We start from the raw sequence: 27,554 nt of genomic DNA, 5'->3' as shown, positions 1-27,554 counted from the left end.
AGATTGATTTTTATACATAAATTAAATTATGTGACTCCCATGTTTAAAACTTTTCAGTATCTTCCCTTTATACTGACATTCAGATTCAAACTCCTTCTCACTCTCTAGAGAAACAATGCCCTGTCAGAGTCCTACCTCCAGAACCTCACTTCCTGCCACACTCCCTCTTGTCCACTACATTACAGCCACACTAGTCTTCTTTGTGTCTCTCAAACCCTTTGCTACCTAAAAACTTTCACCTATGATTTCTCTATGCTTAAAATCCCCTTAGCATATTTTTCCTATTAAAATACCTCATTATCAAAGAGGATTACTATACTAGTGGCCATCTCATTCCAATATTTCAAATTTTAGATTTTCCTAGTATTTCAAAAGTACATTTTTTTTTTTTTTTTTTTTTTTTTTTTTTTTTGCGGTATGACGGCCTCTCACTGTTGTGGCCTCTCCCGTTGTGGAGCACAGGCTCCGGACACGCAGGCTCAGCGGCCATGGCTCACGGGCCCAGCCACTCCATGGCATGTGGGATCTTCCCGGACCGGGGCAAGAACCCGTGTCTCCTGCATCAGGAGGTGGACTCTCAACCACTGCGCCACCAGGGAAGCCCTCAAAAGTACATTTATTATTTAACATGTCACAACATGAATAAAACTGTTATTACATGAAAATTCAAAATCAAACTAATCCAATTGATTGGTTTAATTAATCTGTATTAAAAAACTTACCTTTGATGTTATGCTACATATTGGCAACACCAAGTTAAAATAACAGTTGCATTAAATAGCATTTATCATTTTTTCCTAGTATGCCCATTTTAATTATCCAAAGACTCGTTTACACCCTACATATAACCTATATTATATTATCTTTACAGACAATTTTCCCTCCTTTTAATATTAGTGTGAAAAAATAGTGAAAGAAAGAAAAGAATTTAAAATTATTTCATTTGTATATTAAGCAATTTCTGCAAAGACTGAATGAACTGACAACTGAAAATCGGCTCAATCCATTTTCTATGCCTCAGTACTTATGGAAAGTCAAAATTGCATACATTGTTCTACTTATACCTATATTTTCACATGAATTGCCCAAATCAAAATTACATTACATTCAAAGTTCAAAATTACATTCCTGTTACATTAAAAAAAAAAACTATGAAATAAACAAATTCCAAAAATACAGACCTCAAAGAACCTATATTATTAAAGCTTTGAAAATCACAACATGGAATTTATAGAAATTCATTAAAATGAAATTACTGTTCAGGAAATATTAGATTTTTAAATACTATCTGATAGAATATTTACTTAGTTATTCTACTGTGAAAATGTTCATACAGAATATGAAAAGCATAAGTCCTACTTTTTAACATTTATAAATTAAAATGAATACCTAGAATTCAACTCTCCAAAATAATTTAATAGGTGAGTGAATAGAAAGTAAGCATATAGGATGTTATCTTTCTCAAATGGTAGTCAAAGAGAGAAACAAATGAGGTGATTCAGAAATAAGAAGTCCTAGACTCTGATCAAAGAGAAGATGAATTAAAGGAGAAGATTCAGAAGTACCCCGATCTGTGAATCAGAAGGATAAAAGGAAAGCTCCTAGAAAATTATATATCAGAAATCTTCAGCACAATAAGATTGTAAGATGAAGAAAGTAGCTATTAAGAGACCTTATTAGTTCTGATTTTTTAAATTGTATAAATCACAGAACAAGAAGAATGAATTAGCTGTCCAAGAAACATTAATGGAAATAATAGTTATTAATTTGGAATTAATTTTTAAATTATCGGAAAGTACTAGTCTTTTCTCCTACAATCTTCCTAGCCAAAAATCAAAGCAAACTATATTATATTTATTATTGAAATAAAGCTATTTCTTTTCAAATTTGCCTTGATCTTTGTTTATCCCAATCAAATGTCATTTTGTTTCAATAATTAGTGATCACTTTTTAAAGTTACTAACAAAACATCTATTTTATTTAATGTCCACTGTAATCTACTAAATAACATAACAATCTTGATTATTTTCTAAAACCTACAAACAAGATACATAACTGACATCATTTAAAATTGAGACAAAGTCGCATCTAATTATATTTTGCTATTGATTTTACTACCTTATTATGTTTCAGTGCCTTAGAGAAAAATCAGCAAAACAATGACATTGTGTGCAATTTTAATACAATATTTGCTGATTAGAGAAAGATTATTGAATTTATTTCTATTCCTTGGGACACAGTATTCTTACATCATAAAAGGGTAAAACATGTAAAATCAGTTGTGAAGACGCATTTACTGAGTTCCTACCATGGATCAGTCACTCTGCTAGATGTCAAGGATAGAATGTAGACAAGACAAATTCAGGCCTTGACTTCAACTGGCTTAAATACAGCAACAATTCCAACCGTAGAACTACATTATCAGCTATTAGGAGAAGCATATCACAATACAGTTTTACTTCAGTTGAAAATGAAACACTGACCAAATTTAAAATAAAATGCATACAAGGTAACATAAAATGGATGAGGGATTACCCTCAATAATAACAAAACAAAAAGACATCTTCTAATTTTCATTAAAGGCAAAATGTGAATGTTTTTCTGAATGTTTCATCTTAAGGCTCCTGGTAGTTATTCTTGTTCTCTCCTAGAGCTCATGTCACTTTTCAGTCTACCCATTCCTACAACCAAACCATCTACTCCATAGACATAATTCCTACTTTTATGAAGTGCAGAGGCTGACTGGTAAGAGCATTTCTGAGTAAGATGGCAGTTATCATGGGGAGTGTGGAATTTAAATCTATGCAATCTATCTCACATTCTCAAAGAAGCTTGCACTTTACAATATAAATAATATTTCTTGCACAAAGTTAAAAAGATACAAGTATGAACAACTTCTTAAAGAGTGTATTTTAATCTACTAATAACTGAAATAAATGGAATTGACATTTTTTAATGTTTCAGACCAATGTGATAATAAATTGCTGGATTTCCCAAATTATGTTTCATAACCTAATGAAATATTCAGTGAAAACAGGATTCAATAGTCACATAAATTTAGTTAATATTGTATGTTCTAATACCTTGGAGCATATTTAGACACTCAGAAGTATAACAATAAAGAAACCTTCTTAACCTTCTTTAAAAGAACCCTTCCAAAACTACTTGACCAAAGATTGAATTGGGGGGTAAATACCTCTTAATGTCTTCTGGAATTATTTTTGAAAGAAATATACTTTGGAATACACTGCATTATTGGAGAAAGATATTTTACTGGATAAGTACAGTTTATATAATTTATACTTAAGTTGGGGGGAGAATTACCTCTTCGTTCTTACTACCCTATAAATTATCCTTGTTTTCTTTTAATATTTCCATGGGATATGAAGTATCAAAGGTGAAAATATCAAACTCATAACCTAACAATTTTCATTTCTGAGGAATGTCATTCCAAGGGCAGTATTTTAATACATACTCTTCAGTATGTTATGCTATTAGAGATAATACTTAGTCTGTACAGATCAGCTTACTTACGTCTGGGGCTCCTTTTCATTTTGTTGTTTTTGCTGGGGCTGGAGAACGTTATTTACCAGTTCAGTGATCCCACTAAAGGGAAACCACCTGTTTAAATAAGCAAATAATGTGACTGAATAACCAAATGAATAAAACAATTGTAGGTCAAATGTTTTCTTATCCATACTAATAAAAATACACAGGCACAAAAGCTACAGCCAATGGAAATATGAGCTCCAATTATCATCCAGGCAGTCAGAATATAGGGAAATTAAGTTTGAATACTTAACCAGTCCACAAGCAGGCAGCAAAAAACTACATCTAGTCAGTATGTAGATGAAGTAAGAAGCTGCAGGCAGCTCTCTTACAAGCCAGAGAGTCAAAAAGCAGAAGACACACTAGCTGCAGCCTATCCAGTATTAGTGTAAGCTAATACCATCCAAGGTGCAGAAAGCAGAATGTGGCAAAGGTACAGAAGTCAAGCCTACTGAACTCTTAATAAATTTACTTACTGTGTCAGTTGTGGTTTGTGCTCTTCTTTGACCCTAAAAAGATAAGTTTGCACAACTGAGTGCACTGTACTAGGAAGAAATTTCTATCTACAGATCTGTGGTCATATAAAAATGAAAAATGAAGTTTGTTACATAGAAAAGCTTATTAATGCTTTGCTATAAATTGGAATTATACATTTGAATTAATTTGACACAAAAAGGAAAAGTTGAATTATTTGTTCTTAATAGAGGGCTGATGTTAAAATTCTACTCCTGTCCTAATGATTCCATGATTTGGTCCTCAAGTTTTCTGCATATTTGCATTAATACTGATATTGAAGCATTTAAAATAATTATTTTAAAGTATTATATTAAACACAGTTACATTTGGCCTACAGAAGATAAACAGATTTCCTCTTTATTTTTAAAATTTCTTCCTTAATATAAATTGAAGTAAAGGCATAAATATTTTAAATAAAATGTAGGGTTTTATAAATGTATTTTAAAAGCCTTACAAATGGATTCATTTACTTCACAAAGGAACAGATAAAGGAATTGGGGGATTATGCATCTAATACCTAAAAATAGCTACTAAAATAATTATGTATGTTAAATTTAAAATATTCATAAGCTAAAGTAAATCATTCATATAACTATAACAGACTAAAAATGCATTTAACCTATAATCAACTCGGTGCTTCACTGAAATAGCACTGGATATTTAAAAGGTGCAGAAAGATAAAACACAAGGATAGTGATGCCTCCGAAATGTGGCTTCCCACACTTTGCCTGGGACTGGTCCTGAGAGATAAACCTATGACTCAGTGATCAGTTGATTAGCTTTTACTTTCCCAAAGAAAGACTAAGAATTGGTAACTAAAATGGGTCACCAAAATCTAGGACTTTCATTAGGAAATTATATTAACATTGTAAATTAAATTCTCTTTAGATTAAATTGATCTTTTCAGTGTGTTCTTATTTTAAATGATATAAGCAATAAGTGAAAAGGTATACCCTTATACATTTTTGTGTCCCAATGAATATAATTGGTATTTATATTTCTCTATATTAACTAAAAAAGGATATCCCATGTTCTCTGCATAAACTTCAAAAAGTACAATAGTTTTGACCTAGAGCTAAAGTTACATCATTTAGTATTTAAGTAGAGATATAATGGATTAATAGTAAAAGATTATATTTAGCACCCAATATAGAAACACACAAATACAAGCAAACTATAGTGACAATGGATTCTACCTAGAAAACTTATCATGGTGTTTCTTTGAGAATAAGATACAAAAATCTCTTAACGTTTTAGAACAAAACAGTACCCATATAGATAATGACAAAGAAAAATTACCATACCAGCTCATCAAAATGGAGAACAATTCAAGAGTATCCTTCACCAAATAATATGCATGATAAACAAAAATAATTAAATGAATACATAAAAGAGGAGAAGATATTTGTTAAAGAAGTCCTGGGTGATTCTCTACAAGGAATCATATTCGCTCTTAATTAGTGACAAAAGTTTTTACCATAAACAAATTTATATTAATCATAAATCAGTTTTTAATTTCAAAATCTGTACTTGAAAATATTAATAGACATAAAAATTTAAATTACCAATTCAGAAATTATTCCTGGGCTTTGTAAAATAGCTATATGTGAAATATACAAACATTTACATCAGCTTCCCAAATAAAATGTCATAAATACGGTGGTAAAAATATTTATCTTGTCTTTAAATCAAGAGTATAAAAATTTTCTTCTTTTGTCCAATATGTTAGATAAAATCAAACCTCAAAGTATCAGACCATAATTAAAATTCATGTTGAGATAATAATTTAAGAACTGGTAATATTAAGAAGTAATTATATATTTCTTTGACAATACATTAACATTATTGACAATGAACTCCTACATTCCTGCATTCCAGAAAGTGTATGAGGGGCTTCCAGTTTCCAATAAGATACATAAAACGCTTGGAAATCATCACTCCCACCCTTACAAGAAAAAAAGCTGAACAAACGGAAATCAATAGCTCTTCTTAGAGTCATCAAAGAATTTAGGTCATAGAGCAGGCAAAATGTTGCCACGAAAACTAGAAAAACAAACAAGTGGATCCAGACTATCACAGTTTACCAAGAGTAAAGCCCAGGAGCAGAAGCCCACACCTGGGGCCAGTGTCTTTTGGAACACTTTTAACTATAATTGGCCAGCTGCTGGAGACTCACTGTGGACTAGATTGAGAGTTTAAAATTCCAAGGAGTCCCAGTTTGGGGCATACAACCACACTTCCATAAATTTTATCTCGCTCACTGTGAAGATCGGAGAAAAATTTCCTCCTGCATCAAGCAGGAGGAAGGGAAAGAAACCATTTTGAAATACTCCCAGAGCCCTCTGCTCTCTTTAACAATCCTAAACTCAAGGGAAAATATTTTACCAGAGCCTAACCAACTGGCATTTTACCAAAACCAAACAAGCCTGTAGAAGGTAATTACCTATTATATCACCCTCTAGCCTTTTATGTGGGAGAAGGACAATACCAAACTACAGCTTCCTTCAGCCTTCAACATGGGGGAAGGCAAATACGTAACTCAGGCACACTAGAAGAATAAGACCTAATTATAGGACTGGTGAATGCTTGTCCTGTAGCAACACCTTACCACCAAATCATTAGAGTTCCTGAATAATAACAGGATTACAACTATAACAACTGCAAGCTTTAAACACTATTTAGTAAGAAGTCTCTAGGGAAACACAAAACAGAAAGGAAGACAAAAATAAAGACAATAGAAGAGAGGATTCTGGAAGATGACAAAGTAGAAAGCAACAGAAATCTGCCCCCCGCAACCTAGACAATCTGTCTGACATAACTAATTTGGAAATCTGGAGTCTACTGAAGGCTTTCAACTTCAGAAGAAGGCTTGGACTGTACCTTGCTGTTAATTTCAGTCAATTTGTGCTCTTAGCATAGTAGCAGCTACCCATCCCCTACCACCCTGCTCCATGGAAGGTAGCTGCTTACCTGTTCTTGGAGCAACCTATACACAGTTTGCAGGAGCAAGAGTGGGTAAAAAGGACACTGTCCTCCAAATATCGGATTTGTGCTCTGATCCCTGATTACTGCTTCTCATCTCAGAGGTCCATACAAAGAGGTAAGTGGCCATTGTTGTTGCAATCCCCCCATTTTGCAAGCCCCTCCCCCTTTGGCTAAGGTGACTTCCAGGATATTTTTAAAGAGCCTGGGCAGTTCCCCCCCCTCCACAACCTTTGTTTTTCTATTTTTCTCCTTTTGGAAGCCAGACGTTAAAGACTGAAACATTCAAAAGCAACTGCGTATATGAGAGAAAACAGAAAATCACATTTGCCCAGGGAAAGGAACAGATTCAGAAAAGACCTTAAGTTTATAACACAACCTGATCCTCAACACAGAGACAGCCTACAACAAAAAAGAATAAAATAAAATAAAAACAATAACAGAAAATAATAAAACTTAGTGAAAGGTGAGAATCTGATCTCCAGAGTTACCACATATTTAGATTCAAATGTCCAGTTTCCAACAAAAAAGTCACAAGGCACACCGAGAAACAGAAAGTATGGGCCACTAAAAGGAAAAAAAGGAACAACAAAAACTGGCCCTGAAAAACACCTGGCATATCTATTAGACAAAGACTTTAAAACAACATTGGTGGGGTTGGGGGGAGGAATTGGGAGATTGGAATTGACACATATACACTATTGATACTATATATAAAATAGGTAATTAATGAGAACATACTGTATAGCACAAGGAACTCTACTTAATGTACTATGGTGACCTAAATGGGAAGGAAACCCAAAAAAGAAGGGATATATGTATATGTACAGCTGATTCATTTTGCTGTACAGTGGAAACTAACACAACATTGTAAAGCAACTATACTCCAATAAAAATTAATTTTTAAAAATTTTAAAAATTTAAAATAAAAAATAAAACTATCATCTTCAAAATGCTCAAAGAACTGACGATGTAGAGAAAGTCAAGAAAACAATGTGTGAACAAAATGGAAATACCAATAAAGAGACAGAAAACCTAAAAAGAACCCAAAAAGGATTCTGGACTGAAAGTTGTTGGGACTGAGAGCAGGCTACCCCAAGACATGCCACAATGGCATATAGATTATTTTGAATTAAAGTTACTTGAGAATCAGTCAGTGAGAAAAATAAAAACAATACTTAAAAGAAAACAACACTCTGATCCTTCTTTTTCCCCCTGAAAGCAAGAAAGAAATCTCCAATGTGAAAGTATCCCCCTAAACCCAAAGTATAGAAAGCATCCTTATCAACAGAATTAAGAAATTCAAGGCTAAGAAAGCTGTATAAAAAAATCTGTATGACTTCTTCATTAGTCTGTTACCACAAGTACAAGCCCCTTTGTTAAATCTTCACAAATGATTGTTTCTTTGTCTAAAATTATTTTTTTTTATAAACAGCCTGCCTTGGTCACTTCAGGTGTTCCATTTCTATGAGACCTCTGTGCATACAAATTAAAAATTTTTTTCTGTTAATCTTCCTTGTGTCAATTATTAGACCAGACAAATTTCCCCCTTCCCAAAAAAGTACAAAAACGTACAGGAAAAATTCACTAGAAGGATGCAGAGGCAGATTTGAGAAGGGAAAAGAAATAATCAGTGAACTTGAAGATGAAACAATGAAAAGTACTGAATCTGAAGAACAGGAAGAAAACAGATTGAAGAAAAGACAGTCTAAGGGACTTGTGGGATACCACTAAGCAGACATAGGTTTGATGTGGGAATTCCAGAGGAGGAGAGAGAAAGAATATTTGAAGAAACAATGGCTGAAATTTTCTCAAATTTGATGAAATACATTAATATAAACATTAAAGACAATGAACAAATTCCACAAAAGATGAAATCAAAGAGACCCATACCAAGACACAATAAACCAACTAAGTCAAACAAACATATAGAATACAATACTCAACAAGAACAGGAAACACATTCTTCTTGAGTGGAAATGGGACATCTTCCAGGAGAGACCATATGTCTAATTAAGTCTCAGTAGACTTTAAAAGATAGAGATCACATAAGGTACTGGGGTGGCCAAAAAGTTCATTCGGGTGTTTCCATATGATGTTATGGAAAAACCTGAACGAAATTTTTGGCCACCCTAATATCTTCTTCAAACACAACAGGATAAAGTGAGAAATGGAAAACCAGAGAAATCACATATTTGTAGAAATTAAACAACATACACTTTAAAAACCATGGGTAAAAGAAAATACAAGGGAAATTAGAAAATACTCAGAGAAAAATGAAAACAAAACAAAACAAAAAATGTACCAAAATTTATGGGATATGGTTAAGCAGTGCAAAGCAAGAAATTTATAGCTATAAACAATTATTGGCTTGGCCAAAAGGTTCATTTGGGGTTTTCCGTAAGGTGATACAAAAAAAACCTGAACAAACTCTTTGGCCAATCCATACATTAAAAAGCAAGAAAGACCTCAAAGCAAGAGCCTAATTTTGCACTTATGAAACTAGAAAAAGAAACACAAATTAACCCAAAGCCACCAGAAGGAAGGAAATAATAAAAATTACAGCAGAGATAAATGAAATAGAAAAAATATATAATAGAGAAACTCAATGAAACTAAAAGTTAGTTCTTTGAAAAGATTAACAAAATGAAAAATTCTGTTAGATGGCCTAAGAAAAAAGGAGAAAAGAACCAAATTACTAAAATCATAAATGGAAGTGATAACACTACTACTGTTCTACAGAAATAAAAAGGAATATGAGACTATAACAACTTTATGCCAACAAATTGGACAGCCTAGATGAAATGAACAAATTCCTACAAACACAAAACATACCAAGAAATCACAAAGAAATAGAAAATCTGAATAGGCCTCTAACTAGTAAAAAGATTGAACCATTAATCAAAAATCTCAACAAAGAAAAGCTCTAGACCTGATGCCTTCACTGGTGAATTCTACCAAACATTTAAAAATGAACTAATACCAATCCTTCTCTAACTTTCCCAAAAATTCAAGAGGAAGGAACACTCCCTAACACATTGTTTGAGATCACCAATACCACAATACCAAAGCCACACAAAGATGCTACATGAAAAGAAAACCACAGATCAATATCTAAATACTACACAAAGCAATCTATAGATTCAATGCAGTCCTTATCAAAATCCCAATGATGTTTTTGCCAAAATACAAAAAGTCATCCTTAATTCATATGGAATCTCAAGTCAGCCCAAATAGCCAAAATAATCTTGAAAAGTAAGAACTAAGATACAGGAATCACACTTCCTGATTCCAAAACTTACAACAAAGGTACAGTAATCAGTGTGGTACTGGCATTAAGACAGACATAGACCAACGGAATACAATAGAGAGCCCAGAAATAAATGCCATATATACATAAAGTCAACTGGATTTTGACAAGTGTGCCAAGACCATTCCATGAGGAAAGGACAGGCTTTTCAACAATGGTGCTGGAAAATTTAGTTATCCACATGAAAAAGAATGAAGTTAGATCCTTGCTTAATATCATATGCAAATATTAACTCAAAATCAACCAAAGACCTAAATTTAATACTTAAAACTATAAAATTCTTAGAAGAAATCAGGGACTGTGATATCTCCAGCTTTGTTCTTCTTTCTCAACATTGTTTTGACTATTTGGAGTTTTTGGTGTTTCCATCCAAATATTAGAATTATTTGTTCTAGTTCTGTGAAAAATGTCATTGGTATTTTGATGAGTACTGTACTGAATCTGTAGATTGCCTTGAGTAGTATGGTCATTTTAACAATATTCTTCCAATCCATGAGCAAGTATGTCTTTCCATTTGTTTGTGTCATCTTCAATTTTTTTCATCAATGTCATAGTTTTCTTAGTACAGGTCTTTTATGTCCTTGGTTAGACTTATTCCTAGCTATTTTATTCATTTTGATACAATTGTAAATGGGATTGTTTTCTTAATTTCTCTTTCTGATAGTTCTTTGTTAGTGTATAGAAACGTGACAGATTTCTATATATTAATTTTGTAACCTGTAACTTTACTGAATTCAAAGATGAGTTCTAATAGCTTTCTGGTGACATCTTTAGGATTTTCTATATATAGTATCATGTCATTTGCAGTGATAGTTTTACTTCTTCCTTTCCAATCTGGATTTTCTTTTATTTCTTTTTCTTGTCTGATTGCAGTGGCTAGGACTTCCAATACTATGTTGAATAAAGTGGTGAGAGTAGGCATCCTTGTCTTGTTCTTGATCTTAGAGGAAAATGATTTCAACTTTTCATCACTGAGTATGATGTGTTAGCTGTGGGTTTGTCATATACGGCAGCTATTATCTTGAAGTATCTTCCCTCTATACCCACATGGTTGAGAGTTTTTATCATAAACGGATGTTGAATTTTGTTGAAAGCTTTTTCTGCATCTAGTAAAATTATCATATGATTTTTATTCTTCAATTTGTTAACGTGGTGTATCACATTGATTTATGTGATCACACTGATTCACAGATAATTGAGCCATCCTTGTATCACTGGGATAATTCCCACTTGGTCATGGTGTATGACACATTTACAACATGAAAGCATTCTTGAGATGGTTGGTAGTAATGCATTCATGCATAAATACATTAAGAATGTATTTAGTGAAACTGAACTATACACTTAAAAGTGGTTAAGATGGAATATTTTATGTTTGTATACCTTACCACAAAAAAAAATTGGAAAAAAGTTAAGGACAATAGAGGAAATTTTTAGCCTCTGGCACCACAGTTACACCAATTAGTAAACACTGCCAGATAAATATAAAATCTGCCAAACTAAAGGACTACCTACTGGGCTATCTACCTACATTCCTTTTACCCAACAAACCTTGTCTAGCTTTCAACAAAAAATACAAGGCATTCTAAAGGCAAGAAAAAACAGTCTGAATAGACAAAGCACACATCAGAAACAGACTCAGATAAGGCAGAGAACTGGAATTGGGCAAAATAAATACAGTTAATATGTTAAAGGTGCTAATGGAAAAAGTGTACAATGTGCAAGAACAGATGGGTACTGTGAACAGAGAAATAAATTGTTTAAGAAAGAATGAAAAGGAAGCTCTAGAGATAAGTAACACTGTTACAAAAATGAAGAATGCCTGTGATGGACTCATCAGTAGACTACACTCAGCTGAGAAAAAATAAATGAACTTGAAGATATGTCAATAAAAACTTCTAAAACTGAAAGGCACAGAGAGAAAAGAAAGAAAAAGATGGAACAGAATGTCCAAGAACTGTGGGATAATTACAAAAAGGTATAATATACATGCAATGGGAATGCTGGAAGGAGAAGAAAGAAAGGAACAGAAGAAACTTGAAGTAATAACGACTGAGAACTTTCCAAAATTAATGACAGACTCCAAGCCACAGATCTAGGAAGCATGAGGAACACCAAGCAGAAGAATCTTGAAGTAATAACGACTGAGAACTTTCCAAAATTAATGACAGACTCCAAGCCACAGATCTAGGAAGCATGAGGAACAGCAAGCAGAATTAATATAAAAAAACTTTTTTACACCTAGGCAAATCCTATTCAAACTGCAGAAAACCAAAGAGGAAATTCTGAAAGAAGCCAAAAAGAAGACAAACACCTTACCTACAGAGAAACAAACATAAGAATTACTTTGGACTTCTCTTCAGAAACCATGCAAGCAAAAAGAAAGTGGAATACAATATCTGAATTGTTGAAAGAAAAAAACCCCACTAACCTAGAATTCTGTGTCCAGTGAAATTATTCACTTCAAAAGTGAAGGAGAAATATACCTACTCAGACAAAGAAAAATTGAGGGAATTTGTCATCAATAGACCAGCCTTGCAAAGAGTGTAAAAAAAGGGAGAAGAAAATGATATAAGTTGGAAACATCTATATAAAAAATAGGAAGAGCATTAGTGAAGGAATAAATGAGAGCAAAATAAAATATTTTCTTTTTCTTATTCTTAATTGATCTAAGTTTGTTCAAAATAATAGTAGTAACATTGTATTTAATGATTATAGCTTAGGGATAAGTGAAATGAATGATACCAACTTTCAAGGTACAAGAGGGGAAAATTAGGAATACTCTTTTATAAAGTACTTATACTACCCCTGAGGTGATATAGTGTTATCTGAAAGTAGGCATGGATTAGTTGTAAATTATTGAATCAGTTTCAAACTCTTCAGCAACCACTAAAAAACATTATTTTTAAAAAAGGAAGTATAATTCATATGCAAAGTGAGGAAAGAAAATGGAATCAAATCATATAAAATGCTGAACTCTAAAGTAAATAAAGAACAAAGGCAATGATTGGAACAGTTACAAATATGATAGCTATTAATCCAATTATATCAATCATCATTTTAAATGTGAATGATCTAAATTCACCAATTAAAAGGTAGAAACTGTCAAAGTACACAAAAAAATAGAGAGAGCACCAACAATGTATTTTCTACAAGAAACCACTTTAAATAGAAAGACACAGTAAAGTCATGAAGAAAGGTATACCATGCTAACACTAATAAAAAGAAAGCTGGAGAATCTATATTAATTTCAGACAGTGACCTTCAGAGCAAGGAAAATTATCAAAGATAAAGAGGGGCACTCCATAATGATAAAGGGGAGAATTTCCCAAGAACACATAATAATCCTTAATTTGCAGAGCCTAACAATAGAATATCAAACTACAAGAGGAAAAAAATGTCAAAATACAAGAGGAAAAAAACGTCAAAATACAAGAGGCACAAGAAATATACAAATCCTTTATTAGAGTTAAAGACATCGCACTTCTATCAGTAACTGACAAATCCAGTAGGCAGAAAATCAGCAAGGATATAGCTGAACTGAATAGCATCATCAATAAAACAGATCTAACTGACATTCTATAGTACTTCATCCAATAATAGCAGAATACACATTATTCTTAAACTCATATGGAATATTCACCAAGACAGACCACATCCTAAGCCATAATACACTCTTCAACAAACTTAAAAGAATACAAATTATACAAAGTACGCTTTGAGTTCACAGTCAAATTAAACTAGAAATCAATTATGGAACAGTAGTAGGAAATCCAAAAATATCTGGAGATTAAACCATACATTTCTAAATAACACAAGGGTCAAAGAATTCTCAAAAGAAATTTGAAATATTATGAATATATTTCACCTGAAGTGAAAATAAAAATGTATCAAAATTTGCAAGACGCAGCTAAATATGTGCTTAGATGGAAATTTCTAGCATTGGGTGCATACGTTAGGGAAAAAAGAAAGATCTAAAATCCATAAAATAAACTTCCACCTTAGGAAACTGGGGGGGGGGAGAAAGAGTAAATTAAATCTAAAACAAGCAGAAGAAAAGAAATAATAAAAATTAGAGCAATACGGTAATAGACAGTGGAGACTGTCACCCATGTCATCCCTGTGGCTGAAGGGTATATGTAATTGGCAGCTGTATTAAGCACAGCTGTAATATAACAGCTGTGTATATAACACAGGATGTAATATAACATATTTTACATGTATGTAATATAACATTTTATTCAGCAATTGCTGAGAGATGGAAAAGTAAGAATCCATCAGAGAAATCCTTGGGAACGTTAAAGGAACACTATAGTTATGCTTGCCCAGATTTGGTCAAAGAATTTAACAAGTATGACACAGATGGAGCAAAGTGGATTAAACAGTATACTGGAATCAATGTTATCTCAAAGAAAGAATTCTCCATTGGTGTTGGTTATTGAGAGATTCTTGGGACGTGACTTTTTTTTATCTAGAGTTTGCTAATCCAGGCTTTACTCAAACTATCTCAGAAGTTGTAGATGAAGTAAATAATCACAATTGTCCTACTGATGTCATAGATCCTCTCAACAAGAATATTGTCCTCTCTGGAGATTCAACCATGTTCAGGGACTCTGGACATCATTTGCAAAGAGATTTGAAAAGAACTGGAGATGCCAGGCTGAAATTAAGTGAGGAACTGAGTGGTGGTAGACTGACACGAAAACCTATCGATGTACAAGTCATCACACCCAAAATGCAGTCAAATGCAATGTGGTTTGGAGGATCCATGCTGGCTTCTACACCTGAATTCTACCATGTATGCCACACCAAAAAGGATTATGAAGAAATTGGGCCTAGCATTTGTCATCACTATCCAGTGTTTGGAGTTAAGTCATAAAATTAACTTCGTAGTCACTGGGGTTAGGGAAGTGAGGAAGAAATAATCTTTCTGATTGCCTTTTTTGTCTGGATGGCTGGTTTTGACTTGAAATAATAACCCTGACTTGAAATAATAAGACCAAACTAAATTACACAGGAATATTTTAGTAAGTTTATCAACATGGGAATGTAGAGGAGAGACAAAATGATTAAATGTTTTTCTTCAGATTCAATATTTGAATTGTATGTGTAACAAAAAGAAGCAGGTGTTAGTTCTTTCTGTGTCCTGATAGGTTCTATACTATTGAATTAGCCAAGATTTGAGGGTATGTAGATAGCTCTGTAATGCTTGAATTGTACACTTCTAAGCGTACAATGCAAGACCTTGTTTGTATTTCATACTTTTTACACTTTCAGGGAAAAGTCACAGGAAAACTAGTATTTGAGGAAAAAAAGTGACCAAGTAAAGGACAAATTCAAAAAGTAGCCTATGACACTTGGTGAAGACACACACTCAAGGGATTCCAGTTATTATGAATTGCTTTCATACCTTGTGTCCCACCATGGTTTTCTTTGCAAGTGCTTTTGGAACTAAGAAACTATTACCTTGGATTAACTGATGCCTGCCAGTGCTTTCTGTTTAATTCTCATTCTGTTTCTTGCTGTAAAGGAAAAGTAAAAATAAGACTGTTGGACCAGTATTGCAGTTCTAGTGTCATTTCTTATTCAAAAAAATGAATCATTTGATTACCAAAATTGGTCATTTTTAAAGCCTAACACCATTCTAATAAAGGCACAAATTTCTTTTGATCATTTGTTTCAAGTTCTTTTAAGTTAATAAGTCTATTTTCTTCAAAAAAACAATTAGAGCAGACGTCAGTGAAATTTAAAATATGAAATCAACAGATAAAAATCAACAAAACCAAAAGCTGCCTCTTTGTAAAGACCAATAAAATGATAAACCCTTATCTAGATTAGTCAAGTAAAAGAGAGAAGCCACAAATTACTAATAACAGAAATAAAAGACAGTCCATCACTACTGATTCCATGACATTAAAAATGATTTTTAAAATGTTAAGAAGAATTCTATGCCAATAAATTTAATAACTTTGATGAAATGGACCATTTTCTTGGAAGATACAATCTACAAAAGTTCACACAAGGAGAAACAGATAATCTGAATAGGTCTACATCTACTAAAGAAATTGAATCGATAGCTAATAACCTTGCAAAGCAGAAATCACCAAGTTCCAGACGGTTCCATCTGTGAATTCTACCAAACATTTAAAGAGGAAATGATACCAATACTCTACAATTTCCCAGAAAGGGAAGCCAAGGGAACACTTTTAAAACTCATTCTCGGGCTTCCCTGGTGGCGCAGTGGTTGAGAGTCCACCTGCCGATGCAGGGGACACGCGTTCGTGCCCCGGTCCGGGAAGATCCCACATGCCGTGGAGAGGCTGGGCCCGTGAGCCATGGCCGCTGAGCCTGCGCGCCCCCAACGGGGGCCACGACAGTGAGAGGCCCACGTACCGCAAAAAAAAAAAAAAAAGAAAAGAGAACTACTGACTAACATCCCCTATAAGCACAGATGCAAAAATCCTTAATCGATCAGCAAACTGAATCCAGCAAAATATAAAAAGGATAATATATCATGACTGTGGCAGGCTGAATCTACTATGGCCTACAACCTAAAAAGCAGAACAACAAACTAGAAAACATGTATCGTCTGATCGGAGTTCTGAAACAGATAAGATGTGCCAGTTATTGAGTTATTTTTTCTCAGCTCCAAACCCACCCTCTACACTTGACTCTGATTCTGATGCTGTGATATCACCCACCACCCACTTCTGCTTTGTCAGCTGGACCTATAGTAGGCTCTGCCATTAGGAGGTGCTAGTGGGAGACTACAAGACTGGAAGAGAAAGAACGTGTACTTTCCTGTTTTTTCAAAATGTGTGCTTTCTGTTTGCTTTCCTCCTGCTTCGTGTTCTTGTTAGCAACATTTTCTTCTGTATATTCTGACAGATATTATATAGACATATGATTTTTACACAAATGGTCTGTACCTTAATTTTATCTTACTTGTATATCTTGGATTTTTTTCTATATTGGTGTATATAGAATTATCACATTTATATTAATGAATTCATTATTACTTTGTATGGATATGCCACAACTTATTTAACCAGATTATAGCTAAACTTCTGCTATTATAAACATATTTTTGTACATGTCACATTGCATATGTGCAAGTATACCTCTAGGATAATTTCCTTGTGGTAGAATTGAGGAACATTTCAAATTTTGTTCAATATTCCAAATTGCCCTCTCTAAAGTTGTATTAATTTCTATTTCCACTAACAGTGTATGAAAATGTCGTTCCCACAACCTCAACAAGACAATGTATCCAACTTTTTAATCTTTATCAATTTTATTGAAATTTTAATTTTCACTTATTTTACTATGTGTTTCCTTTTCTTTGTACTGTCTGTTCATGCTTTCAAAGAAGAGCAAAGCTCTGCACTATATTTGGGTGTGTAAGTAAGCATGACTATGGGTCTCAAGATAATGGCAAACACTCTAAGAACAAAACTAGAGGTCAGCAGCACTGCATGGGCAGCTTCCCAATAAGGTCCATGGGAATCCCAACTGGCTTCTCAGTGGTGAGTTCAGCAGAGACCCCCAAGAGTGGATATCCAGTGAGCTCTGAGGGTGTTCATCCAGTTTCTCATGGAATTCAACAGCACATTAAACAGGTGAATTGCTAGCAGCTTTCTAGGAAGTCAGCCAGTACCCCAGCCCACTTCCCAGAAAGGTCAACCGTACTCCCCCAAAGCAGATTTTTGGTGAACTTCATCAATACCCCAGCAAGCAGTTTCACTCCCAATAGCCTCCAGTTGAGGGCTTCCTACCTACAAATGTGCTGGCCCTTGGTAACCTGCCCACCACCCTCATCCTGCCAAGCACCCAAGTGGAAAGGCTTTCAACCTGCCAGCCACAGATTGTGGTTCTCCTCCCACCATCCTTGCTACTGACAATGGCCAGCTCTGGCCCAGGGCAATAACAAACCTCTCTCCACTATCCAATGGGCTACAACTCCATCCTCTCCAACAAGTTCTGAATCCAGCCTTGAGGAGGGACCCTGGCTTCCAAGTTTATTCTTTCCTTGAGTACTCCTTCAGTCCTAGGGCATTCTCTTTTATCTCTGTTTAGTACTTAATTCCCTATAAATAGTTCACTTGTTATATGAAAACTTCCCTTTTGAAATTTTTGTATCTCCTGACTGGACCCTGACTGATAGCTGACCAAACAGTTAAGGGGACAAAGAATTACTTATCTGTATCTGTAAAAGAAACAACAAAATAAAATATATCCATCATACTCATATATGTACCCAAATACATCAAGCAATAAACAAATCTACAGGAATAAACAGAAAAATCAGCAATTATAACTGAAAATGTAAACACAGCCATCTCAGAAACTGCTATAAAACAAGTAGACAAAACTAGATGATAGATAAATAGAAGGAAAGAGGGAGGGAGAGAAGAATAAAGACGATGATGATAATAGGTAGATAGATAGAATATAATTAATAAACCAGAGCTATTATGCTCAAATTATTAGATTAACCAAGACTGGAATTATGAACACAAGCATTTGGTTTCATTCTCTCCCAAAAACTATCCCAAAGAAACAATAATAGCGTTTTGTTTGTTTATCAATGGAATGGGTTAGGATCTGTCAGGGAGGAGGAAATTTCCTCCCTACTCCTCTTGAGTTCTTTTGTCTGGTCTAATAATTAAATTGACATAAGACAGATTAACAGGAGGAAAAAAAACTATTTAATTCATATGCATGAAGGTCCCATAGAAATGGTTCCTCTGAAGTAACGAAAGCAGGCTGTGTATTTATCATTTTTAGACAAAGAAACAATTATTTGCGAAGATTTAATAAAACAAAAGGACTTGTGCTTGGGGTTGCAGGCTCATGAAGACGTAATAAAATTTGTTTATACAGGTCTCTTAGCCTTGAATTCCCTAACTGTTGATAAGGATGCTTTCTTTCTACCCTCCTGGTATAGGGAGGATACCTTCACATGGGAGGTTTATTTCCATGCTTTTAGGGGGAAAGAGGCAGCTCATAGTATTTTTTTAAACATCATTTTTTTTCTCACCAGCTGTTTCTCAAGTCACTTTAATTCAAAATAATCAATATGCATTGAGGCATATTTTGGGGCAGCCTGCCATGGACCCTAACAGATCCAATGGTAGCAAAATTTACTGAGCTGCAAAGCAGACAGAGAAGTGTAACTGACTTCAGCAGGCCCAACAAAGCTGAATCTTGAAGTAGCAGTGAAGAAAGCAAAGAAGCAAATTAACATCCTGGAACCCCATTAGTCACACAAATTGGCTACACCAGGTATCTCTAGAAGTGAAGAGTAAAAATGGGACTAAAATCAAGTTGAAAGTCTCTTTAAGAACAAGATTAGGACCCAAATTCCTGCACTCACTCCATGCCTCTCCCCAGCCTCAGCAGAAGCTTAACAGCATCTTCTCTGGAGAGGGTAAAACAGAGAGGGATTAACTAGGGGATACCAGCAGAGATGAGGGCAAAAGCAATATGCTAAACACAGAGAAAATAAGTAAAATCTTATATAATGAATGTTAAGACTCTAGCTTAACAACATGGCACTAGCAGCCAAGCATATGTCCTCTAGCGTAAAGTCTGGAAGATCCTACTCTGGGAAAGTTAATTCAAGGAAGCAGCCCAGCTATATCACAGACCTTAGAAGGGAACCAATGTCTAAAGAAAGAGGAGGCTAAGGATATTATGAAACGATATTAAAATAAAACTTAAGCCACCAAATATTTATAATATCAGAATTACAAAAAAGGGAGAAGGGGCAAAGAAAAGAGACCACATAGTGAAAGACTTCTACTCTCTAATATAAATGTAAACAAAATGAAATAAGGCAGAATAGAGACCAAAAACTTTCTTGCTGCCTCTGCCCCTACCTCTGCATCAGCACTTAAAGCTGCTACACCACCTGCCCACATCTCTTCATGATCCCCATTTAATCTGTACGTCAGTCACTCTGGCTTTCTTTCAGTTCCTAAAATGGGCCAGGCACTTTCTGCCACAAGATCTATGAAAATATCTGGACATATTCAGGGGAAAAATATGAACATTTCCATTAATAACCACATAACTTCCTATATAATGCCAAACATTTTAACATTTGTATACGCCTATAAATGGGCCAATTTTTTTGCATGTTACTCACAGCAAACAAATTAGTGTTTTAGAAATGATGGTTCCAGAACCTTAGCTATTGCTACCTTTGTCTGTAAAAATGAGCCACTATGCTTATGAATAATGGAAGAGACCATTTGTCAAGCTGTTAGTCAATGAAGTGATTGCCAATGAATGCTGAAGTCCTTTCCATATTAAATTTAGTGGACAAAAGTTACATAATTAATCTGGATTATATATGTGACAACTTTTCAATGCCAAATTGTTCTCCCCCTAACACCAGAAGATGTTCCCCCACTGCCACATAGTATTTACTCAGGGAATGCAAACGTAAATTTTTTTGTAAGTTAAATATATAGATGACAGTAAATCTATAATGGAATGTAAATTCAAGACAAGATGATTTTTATTTATTCTTTTATATTAACACAAGCTATGAAATATTGACTGTATCATTTAAAAACTATAATCTTTTCTTCATACATCTTTTCCCAAATTTCTTTCACTAGTTACTCAAGTTTATCATTATCAGTTTAGTGTAAAAATCTATTTCCTAACCATTTTCTGAGGGAAAAACAACAACATTTTAATGTAAACTCAATTGAAATTCCAAAGCATTAATTTGTGTAAGATAGCTGATGAACCAAGAGAATGGGCTCAGGAGAATTTAGACAGAACTAGTTCCTATTTCTTAGCTATGTTACTTGATATTCATGGAATCATGAGCAACTTACTTTATTTCATTGAACCTCCATTTGTAATTAATAAAATTGTGACAAGACTAGATAGATTAAGATATTTGGAAAGTGCCTGGCACATAGTGGTTACTCAATAAACAAAAGTACACTTTTCAAAACTGAATTTCCTTTTCAAAACTAAATTCAAACTTTTTCAGGTATTCCTGCCTTTAAATTATTTACATTTCATTTCTATGAATATATTCTCCTTAGCAAAGAACAACAGATAAATGGGGAAACGTTTTGGAAAAGAAACTTTTCACAACATATTTTTATAACTTTTGTATTATATTGCATTGTATTATATTATGTATCTGTACTGAAAATAAATCAATAAAATAGTAAACCAATATATCCAAAACATTTATATTAAATAAATGTAGCGCATAAAGACCTAATAATTTTATGTAAGTGAGCCCCCTGAAAGCAGAGATTATGTCTTATTCATCTTTGGGACAAGAATTTTAAACAACACTAGGCACACAGTAAACATTCAAAAATATCAGGAGGAGTGGATGAATGGTTGAGACCTCTATGTACATTTTGGTCATATATATATGGTAGCAAAAATAAGACTGAAAATGGCTCTCTACAGTTTCTAGCTACCTAAATTACATAATAAAATATGAGTATGACTTAATTAACTGTGCTATCAAGGAAACCAAAAATAATTGATTCCACAAATGATACATTTAGTGTCTGTATATAGAGAAACAATCCAAAATACATGGTAATTTGCCATAGCATCAAACATTTTTTTAAAACTATCATTAATTTTTAGAGATTTGTAGAGAAAAACACATTTCTCAAAAATTTAAAAATTGCTTACAATAAGGTCATTACTTTTTATAACTGAGAAAACCAAATAAATCATGAAGAATGAAAAATTGTTTTTCCATAGTAAATTATAAGAATTAATAATTCAGAGTGGACAAGGCAACAAATTAGTCCATGACACAAACATACACATTTTGAAAATCCTTGCCATCATCATTATAAATCAAACAACCTTGGGTCCAAAAGAGACGTTAAGATATTATCTGCAAGATTAGCTCTAAGTTTTTTGGGTTTTTAATGCATAAGATTTTTTTAAAGACAAGCACGAAATACATCAAAATATTATTATTGTTTTTATTAGAGTAGCAAGATTGTGGGTAGATTCCTGCCTCTATTTTCCAAATCTCCTCTAACGTAATTCTATTTTCTCATAATAAAATATATATAATATTTTTAAGATATCACCTGGTTTAAAAAAGAAGAAACCATCCAGTGTATCCTATGCTTATAGGCAGTTTAAAGATTAATCTTACACATAGATATGTAAAATCCATTTTCAAAGTACCCAAGAAAAGGGATTTACAATTAGCAACACCTGTTCAGCAAGGGAACCTGCTCTTTCTGTCCTCATCACGGTGACTTAGATTGCTCGAAGAATCATATGTATATGTGCTCTGATCCTTTGAAACCCGTAAATTCTCTGTGGAGGTCGTTAGAGGAGAAATGGTGATAGGATTCAGTATACTGGTCCTGTTTAAAAATCCTAATTTGTTCTCCTACCGTCTCTGCTATCAAATGAAGCACTGTCCACAGGCAGGTAGCCAAGCAGCCAGGTGAACTGCTCTAGTCACTCAGGCATTTGCACATGTCTAAAACACTTCATATCCTTTTATGATAAAATTACTCAAAACATAAAGAAAGGAAGTAGCAGCAATAAATCATGCTGGCATAGCACAGGTTATTCATTCTGAACAGGATATGGCTGACAAAGGAACCTGCTGTCACAACATATGAGAGCACTTAACATAATGAGGTTTTTCAGAAAAAAAACTTAAAAGGAATAAAGAAAGACACTAAGTGTCTGCCCCTATCCACAAGACACTCTCAAAGACAATGAGGATGATGAGGATTTTGTTCTGACATACTGGAGGTTGATAACATGATCTCCCAATTTAATTTTTCAGTTTTTATATGGAAGAGTATGGGCTTTGGAGTCAAGCAGACTGAGGTTTGAATATTGGCTCCAATGTTCACTACCTGGCAAGTTACTTAACCATTTTATAATCCACTTGTAGAAATGGGAACTAAAATAGCTAGCTACCTCATAGAGTGATAGTTAGAATTAAATAAAATAATGGATGAAAATACATGGCACATGTTTCTATATGTTTGGAATATTATAAAAACATGTGGTACATTGAGTGGCACATAATGGACTCTCAATAAATGTTGACTCACTTCCTTGTTACACACATAAGAATTAAACCAGAGTGGTCTTTAGTTTAAAAAAAAAAAAGAAATGGGGGGCTTCCCTGGTGGCACAGTGGTTGAGAGTCCGCCTGCCGATGCAGGGGACACGGGTTCGTGCCCCGGTCCGGGAAGATCCCACATGCCGCGGAGCGGCTGGGCCCGTGAGCCATGGCCGCTGAGCCTGGGCGTCCGGAGCCTGTGCTCTGCAACGGGAGAGGCCACAACAGTGAGAGGCCCGCGTACCACCAAAAAAAAAAAAAAAAAGAAAGAAATGAAAAAAAGGAAGGGACTAAAGGAGGTCACCAACTTCAGACCTCTACCTCTAGGCAGATTTATCACATTAAATAAACATCATCTGATGACTTTCAGCACAAGGGTGTAAGAGGGACTGTTCTTAATGCCTAAGAGAAAAGGACCACAAATAGGAAAATATTGATCAATTAAATCCAGAAAAGAAAAAGTTGATGCTGATTGTAAAAAGGAACCCGCTTTTAAGGACCCCTACAGTTTAAATGGCTAAAACACAAAGTCATAGTGATTAAAGAAAACAAAATCTGTAAAATAGGCAGTATCACAAATGAATGGAAGAAAAAAATGCAATGTCTTGGTTGATAATATCATAGAAACTCACTATAAGAGGAAAAGTGAAATTATGTTTATCTTTATACCAGAGGTCAGCAAATTATTCTATAGGGCCAGAGTGTAAACATTTTATGCTTTGCAGGCTTTACAGTCCTTGTTGCAACTATACTCAACACTGCCATTTTAGCAGAAAAGCAGCCATAGACAATACATAAATGAAAGAACATGGCTGTGTTCCAATAAAGCTTTATTTATGAAATACCAAAAACTGAATTTCATATAATTTTCACATATCACAAAGTATTATTATTCTTTGATTTTTTAAACATTTAAAAATATAAAACCATTCTTTACTCATGGGCTGTACAAAAATTCAGCCAGATTTGAACTAGACTTGGACTGGGGGCTGTAGTTTGACAAGCCCTGCTTCACACCATTAAAAGAAAAAAAAAATCCAAATTGATTATAAAGTACTAAATGAAAAAGATAAAACTTTAAAACTAACATAAGAAAATAGAGAAAACATCTTAACATCTTGTAGTGAATAAAGATTTCTTAATATGACAATGAAGTAAAAAATTACACAGTTGACTACATAAAAATTAAAGATGTCTGTTTAATGAAGGACACATGGGATGCCTATCATAACAGGAAGGTAACACACTGGGAGAAAATATCTGCAACATTAAAAAGGCATTAATGTCTAGAATATTCAAAGAATTCTTACAAATCAATAAGAAAAACAAAGGAAACCCAATTATATTTAAATACTGATTGATGCCATTTACTCTCAGAAAAACAAGGGGAAGATTATGTTTCTGCTTTGCTGTCTAACGAGGTTCATTATCAGAATTTCTCTTCCTTACTGTCACTGTGAAAATTCTTAAAGAAATAATCTAACCTCTGGCGTATATGTGTATGTGCATAATCTGAATAGTGGAAGTCATTCACTTGTGGGATTTTATTCTATTTTAGTACACAAACAACTACATAGTGATTCACTATGTACCAGGCATTGTTCTAAGTAATTTACTAACATTAACTCATTTAACCCTCTTAACTCTAAAAGAGGTACTATTATTATCCTCATTTTAAAGATGAGTCTTATGAGTGGTTTTCATCTTTATACTTATCTTTATTTTCTAATTTTTAAGCAATGCATATTTATACCTACATATCCACACAAAAATTAATAAAATAGTGTACAGAAAAACACTGTTCCCTTTTTAGGGGGAGGAATGTGAAGGGGTCAAGGAAAGTACAGGATTCAAATGCAATACCTACAGAACTCGAGTTTATGTTTTGTCACACTTTTTTATATAATTAATGTTTCCTGCTTCCACTGGCTACCTTTCCTGTTCATTCTTCTATTAACATATACAATTGTTTTTTTTTGGTTGGGGGGAAGGGATAGGTATGTAAAGGGCTGAGGGGTTTTGTTTTTTTCAGAGCATAATGAAACCTTCTAACTACAAAGCAAAGCTGTCCATCAACAAATATTTTTTACGCACCTACTATACCAGGCATAGTTCTAGGCAGTAAGGATAAAGTAGTAACCAAGACAGATGAAGACTCAGAATATGTCATTATCTGTCTTGGTTACTACTCTATCCTTACTGCCTTGAACTACTTACTGCCTAGAACTACTTACAGTCTAGAACTAGAGTAGGTGCTACTCAAAGAACTCAAATTCTAGTTTGAGAGCTATATTCTAGGCCAGAGTACTGCAAAGGCAGAAATGAGAAAATGGATTTTAAATAGAACACTTTGCTTTTGTTTGGCTTTGTATTCATATACAAAGTCAAGTATAGGATTCTTTATATTAACTAACATAGTACCTTAGAGTTTATAAAATGCTCTCCCATGCATTAATTTAATTCTTACAACAACATACAGAGGCAGAATTATTTCTAACAAAGCCTAACTTAACATATTGATAACTAAAGATCATATAGTTTAAATGATATCTTCAAGATCACAGTTTTAATAATGAGTATAGTGATTTTTAAGAAAAAGCAAAATGAGTAAATATCATCTATGTTAATTCAGTTAACATTTCAAATATTTATTGAGTGTACACAGGTCTGACATTAACACTTATAGTTGTACATTGATAAAATACATAGACTGCAAACCTGCTGGCCTTCTACAATGATTCTATTCATATATATATGTATGTATATATGTACATACTTTTTTATATATTATATATTATTACTATTTTATAAATATATATACATTTAAATATACACATATACACACACATACATACACACATGGATACACGCTACCAGGAATATAAATATTTCATAATATTTATATTCCTCAATAGAGTATGAACTCCTTAAGAACAGGAACCATGTCTTACTCTTTTTTGTGACTCCAAAACCTAACACAATGTCTGTCATATAATAAGTGTAAAATAAATGTTAAATGAATGAGTGAATTATGAATTTCCCTATATTTTAATACTTCAGGTGGTACATTATCAGAAACATAGGGGATAGATTTAAATTTATGATTAACTCTCATGAGGATGTCTCTTTCAGATATTTCTATTAAGATAATTGTTAAAGTTTAATACTTGAATTTTGATTCATTGATTGAGGATAATCAATGCATAATAAAGAATGATTATTAAGCTGTCACCCTCTTCTATTACCAACTGATTACAATCATTTGCTCCTGCCAATTTTTCTTTGATCTGTATAGAAACTTAATAGGGCAGTCACTGAAGAAGTACTACACTAGCAGAAGCCAAGAAAGAAAATAACAATAATAATAGTAATAATAACAAAGAAGTCCATAAGTAAAGGCAAATAAAGGACAGCAACCGCAAAAATGTGGACATCAGCTAAAAATTATAACAATTAAGCAGTTCATAAAAAAATAAAAAGTTCTCAATTTTACAATGGAGAACAACTGAGTTCTCTCACTGTAAGATAATGATAGTCAAATCCAAATAGAAAATAATAATGAGTTGAGATCATTTTATTCAGAGTAGAAAGTAATTATTTTTTATGCTTTACGTTTAGACAAAGCATACTTCAGTTGCTTCAAATTTATGCTAATCTAGTGCCTTTGAAAAACCTAAATGCACCTGCTTCTTTATATAACTGGGTACCTAATTTGCAACTCTTTTCATGGCTACTGGTGCTCCAAAGTTACAGAGAGCCTGGATACATATTAACTAGACCCATCTAACAATTTCATAATCCAGTATTATCTGTAACTTCTTTGTAATTAATGTAATATTATTGCCAAATTATATAAGGAATGGAAATGCACTGGGGTAAACAAATATAGTGAGAAAACAAAAGATTAGGAGAACGAAAAGTAGCTGTCTAATTCCAGACAAGATGGAGTAAACACACACCGTCCGATTTCTCTTACTAATTACAATCTTTAAACTCCCAATAAAATTCAAAAGGCAACCGACAGAAGACACTAGAAGACAAAGAAAAGAACGTGGACTGGATAAGAACCTTGAGACTCAAGGAAAAACCTCTGGG

General features: G+C 33.7%; 1 protein-coding gene and 1 pseudogene across 8 annotated transcripts in view; one reads left to right on the top strand and one right to left on the bottom strand.

Moving 5' to 3' along the window:
• Positions 1–27,554, bottom strand: part of RIMS2 (regulating synaptic membrane exocytosis 2) — a 568,944-nt gene that overhangs the window by 467,237 nt on the left and 74,153 nt on the right. For 5 of the 7 annotated variants that reach the window (XM_081258177.1, XM_081258180.1, XM_081258182.1 and 2 more), the window contains exons 2-3: positions 4,026–4,058; positions 3,535–3,621 (exon numbers count right to left, since the gene is read on the bottom strand). The exons of the other annotated variants lie outside the window; for them this stretch is intronic. In XM_081258177.1, the coding sequence (XP_081114303.1) occupies positions 3,535–3,621; positions 4,026–4,058 (120 nt within the window). The remainder of the gene's footprint in view (positions 1–3,534; positions 3,622–4,025; positions 4,059–27,554) is intronic. 7 annotated transcript variants of the gene reach the window in all.
• On the top strand, positions 12,240–15,465 carry LOC308604765 (actin-related protein 3-like; annotated as a pseudogene). The gene is made up of 3 exons: positions 12,240–12,335; positions 14,434–14,553; positions 14,603–15,465. The product of its transcript is annotated as an actin-related protein 3-like (transcript).

Source organism: Mesoplodon bidens (genome assembly GCF_964165515.1).
Source record: "Mesoplodon bidens genome assembly, chromosome: 16".
Taxonomy (NCBI): Eukaryota; Metazoa; Chordata; class Mammalia; order Artiodactyla; family Ziphiidae; genus Mesoplodon; species Mesoplodon bidens.
The sequence above is the reverse complement of the archived record's forward strand: the minus strand, read 5'-3'. Positions and strand labels throughout refer to the sequence as shown.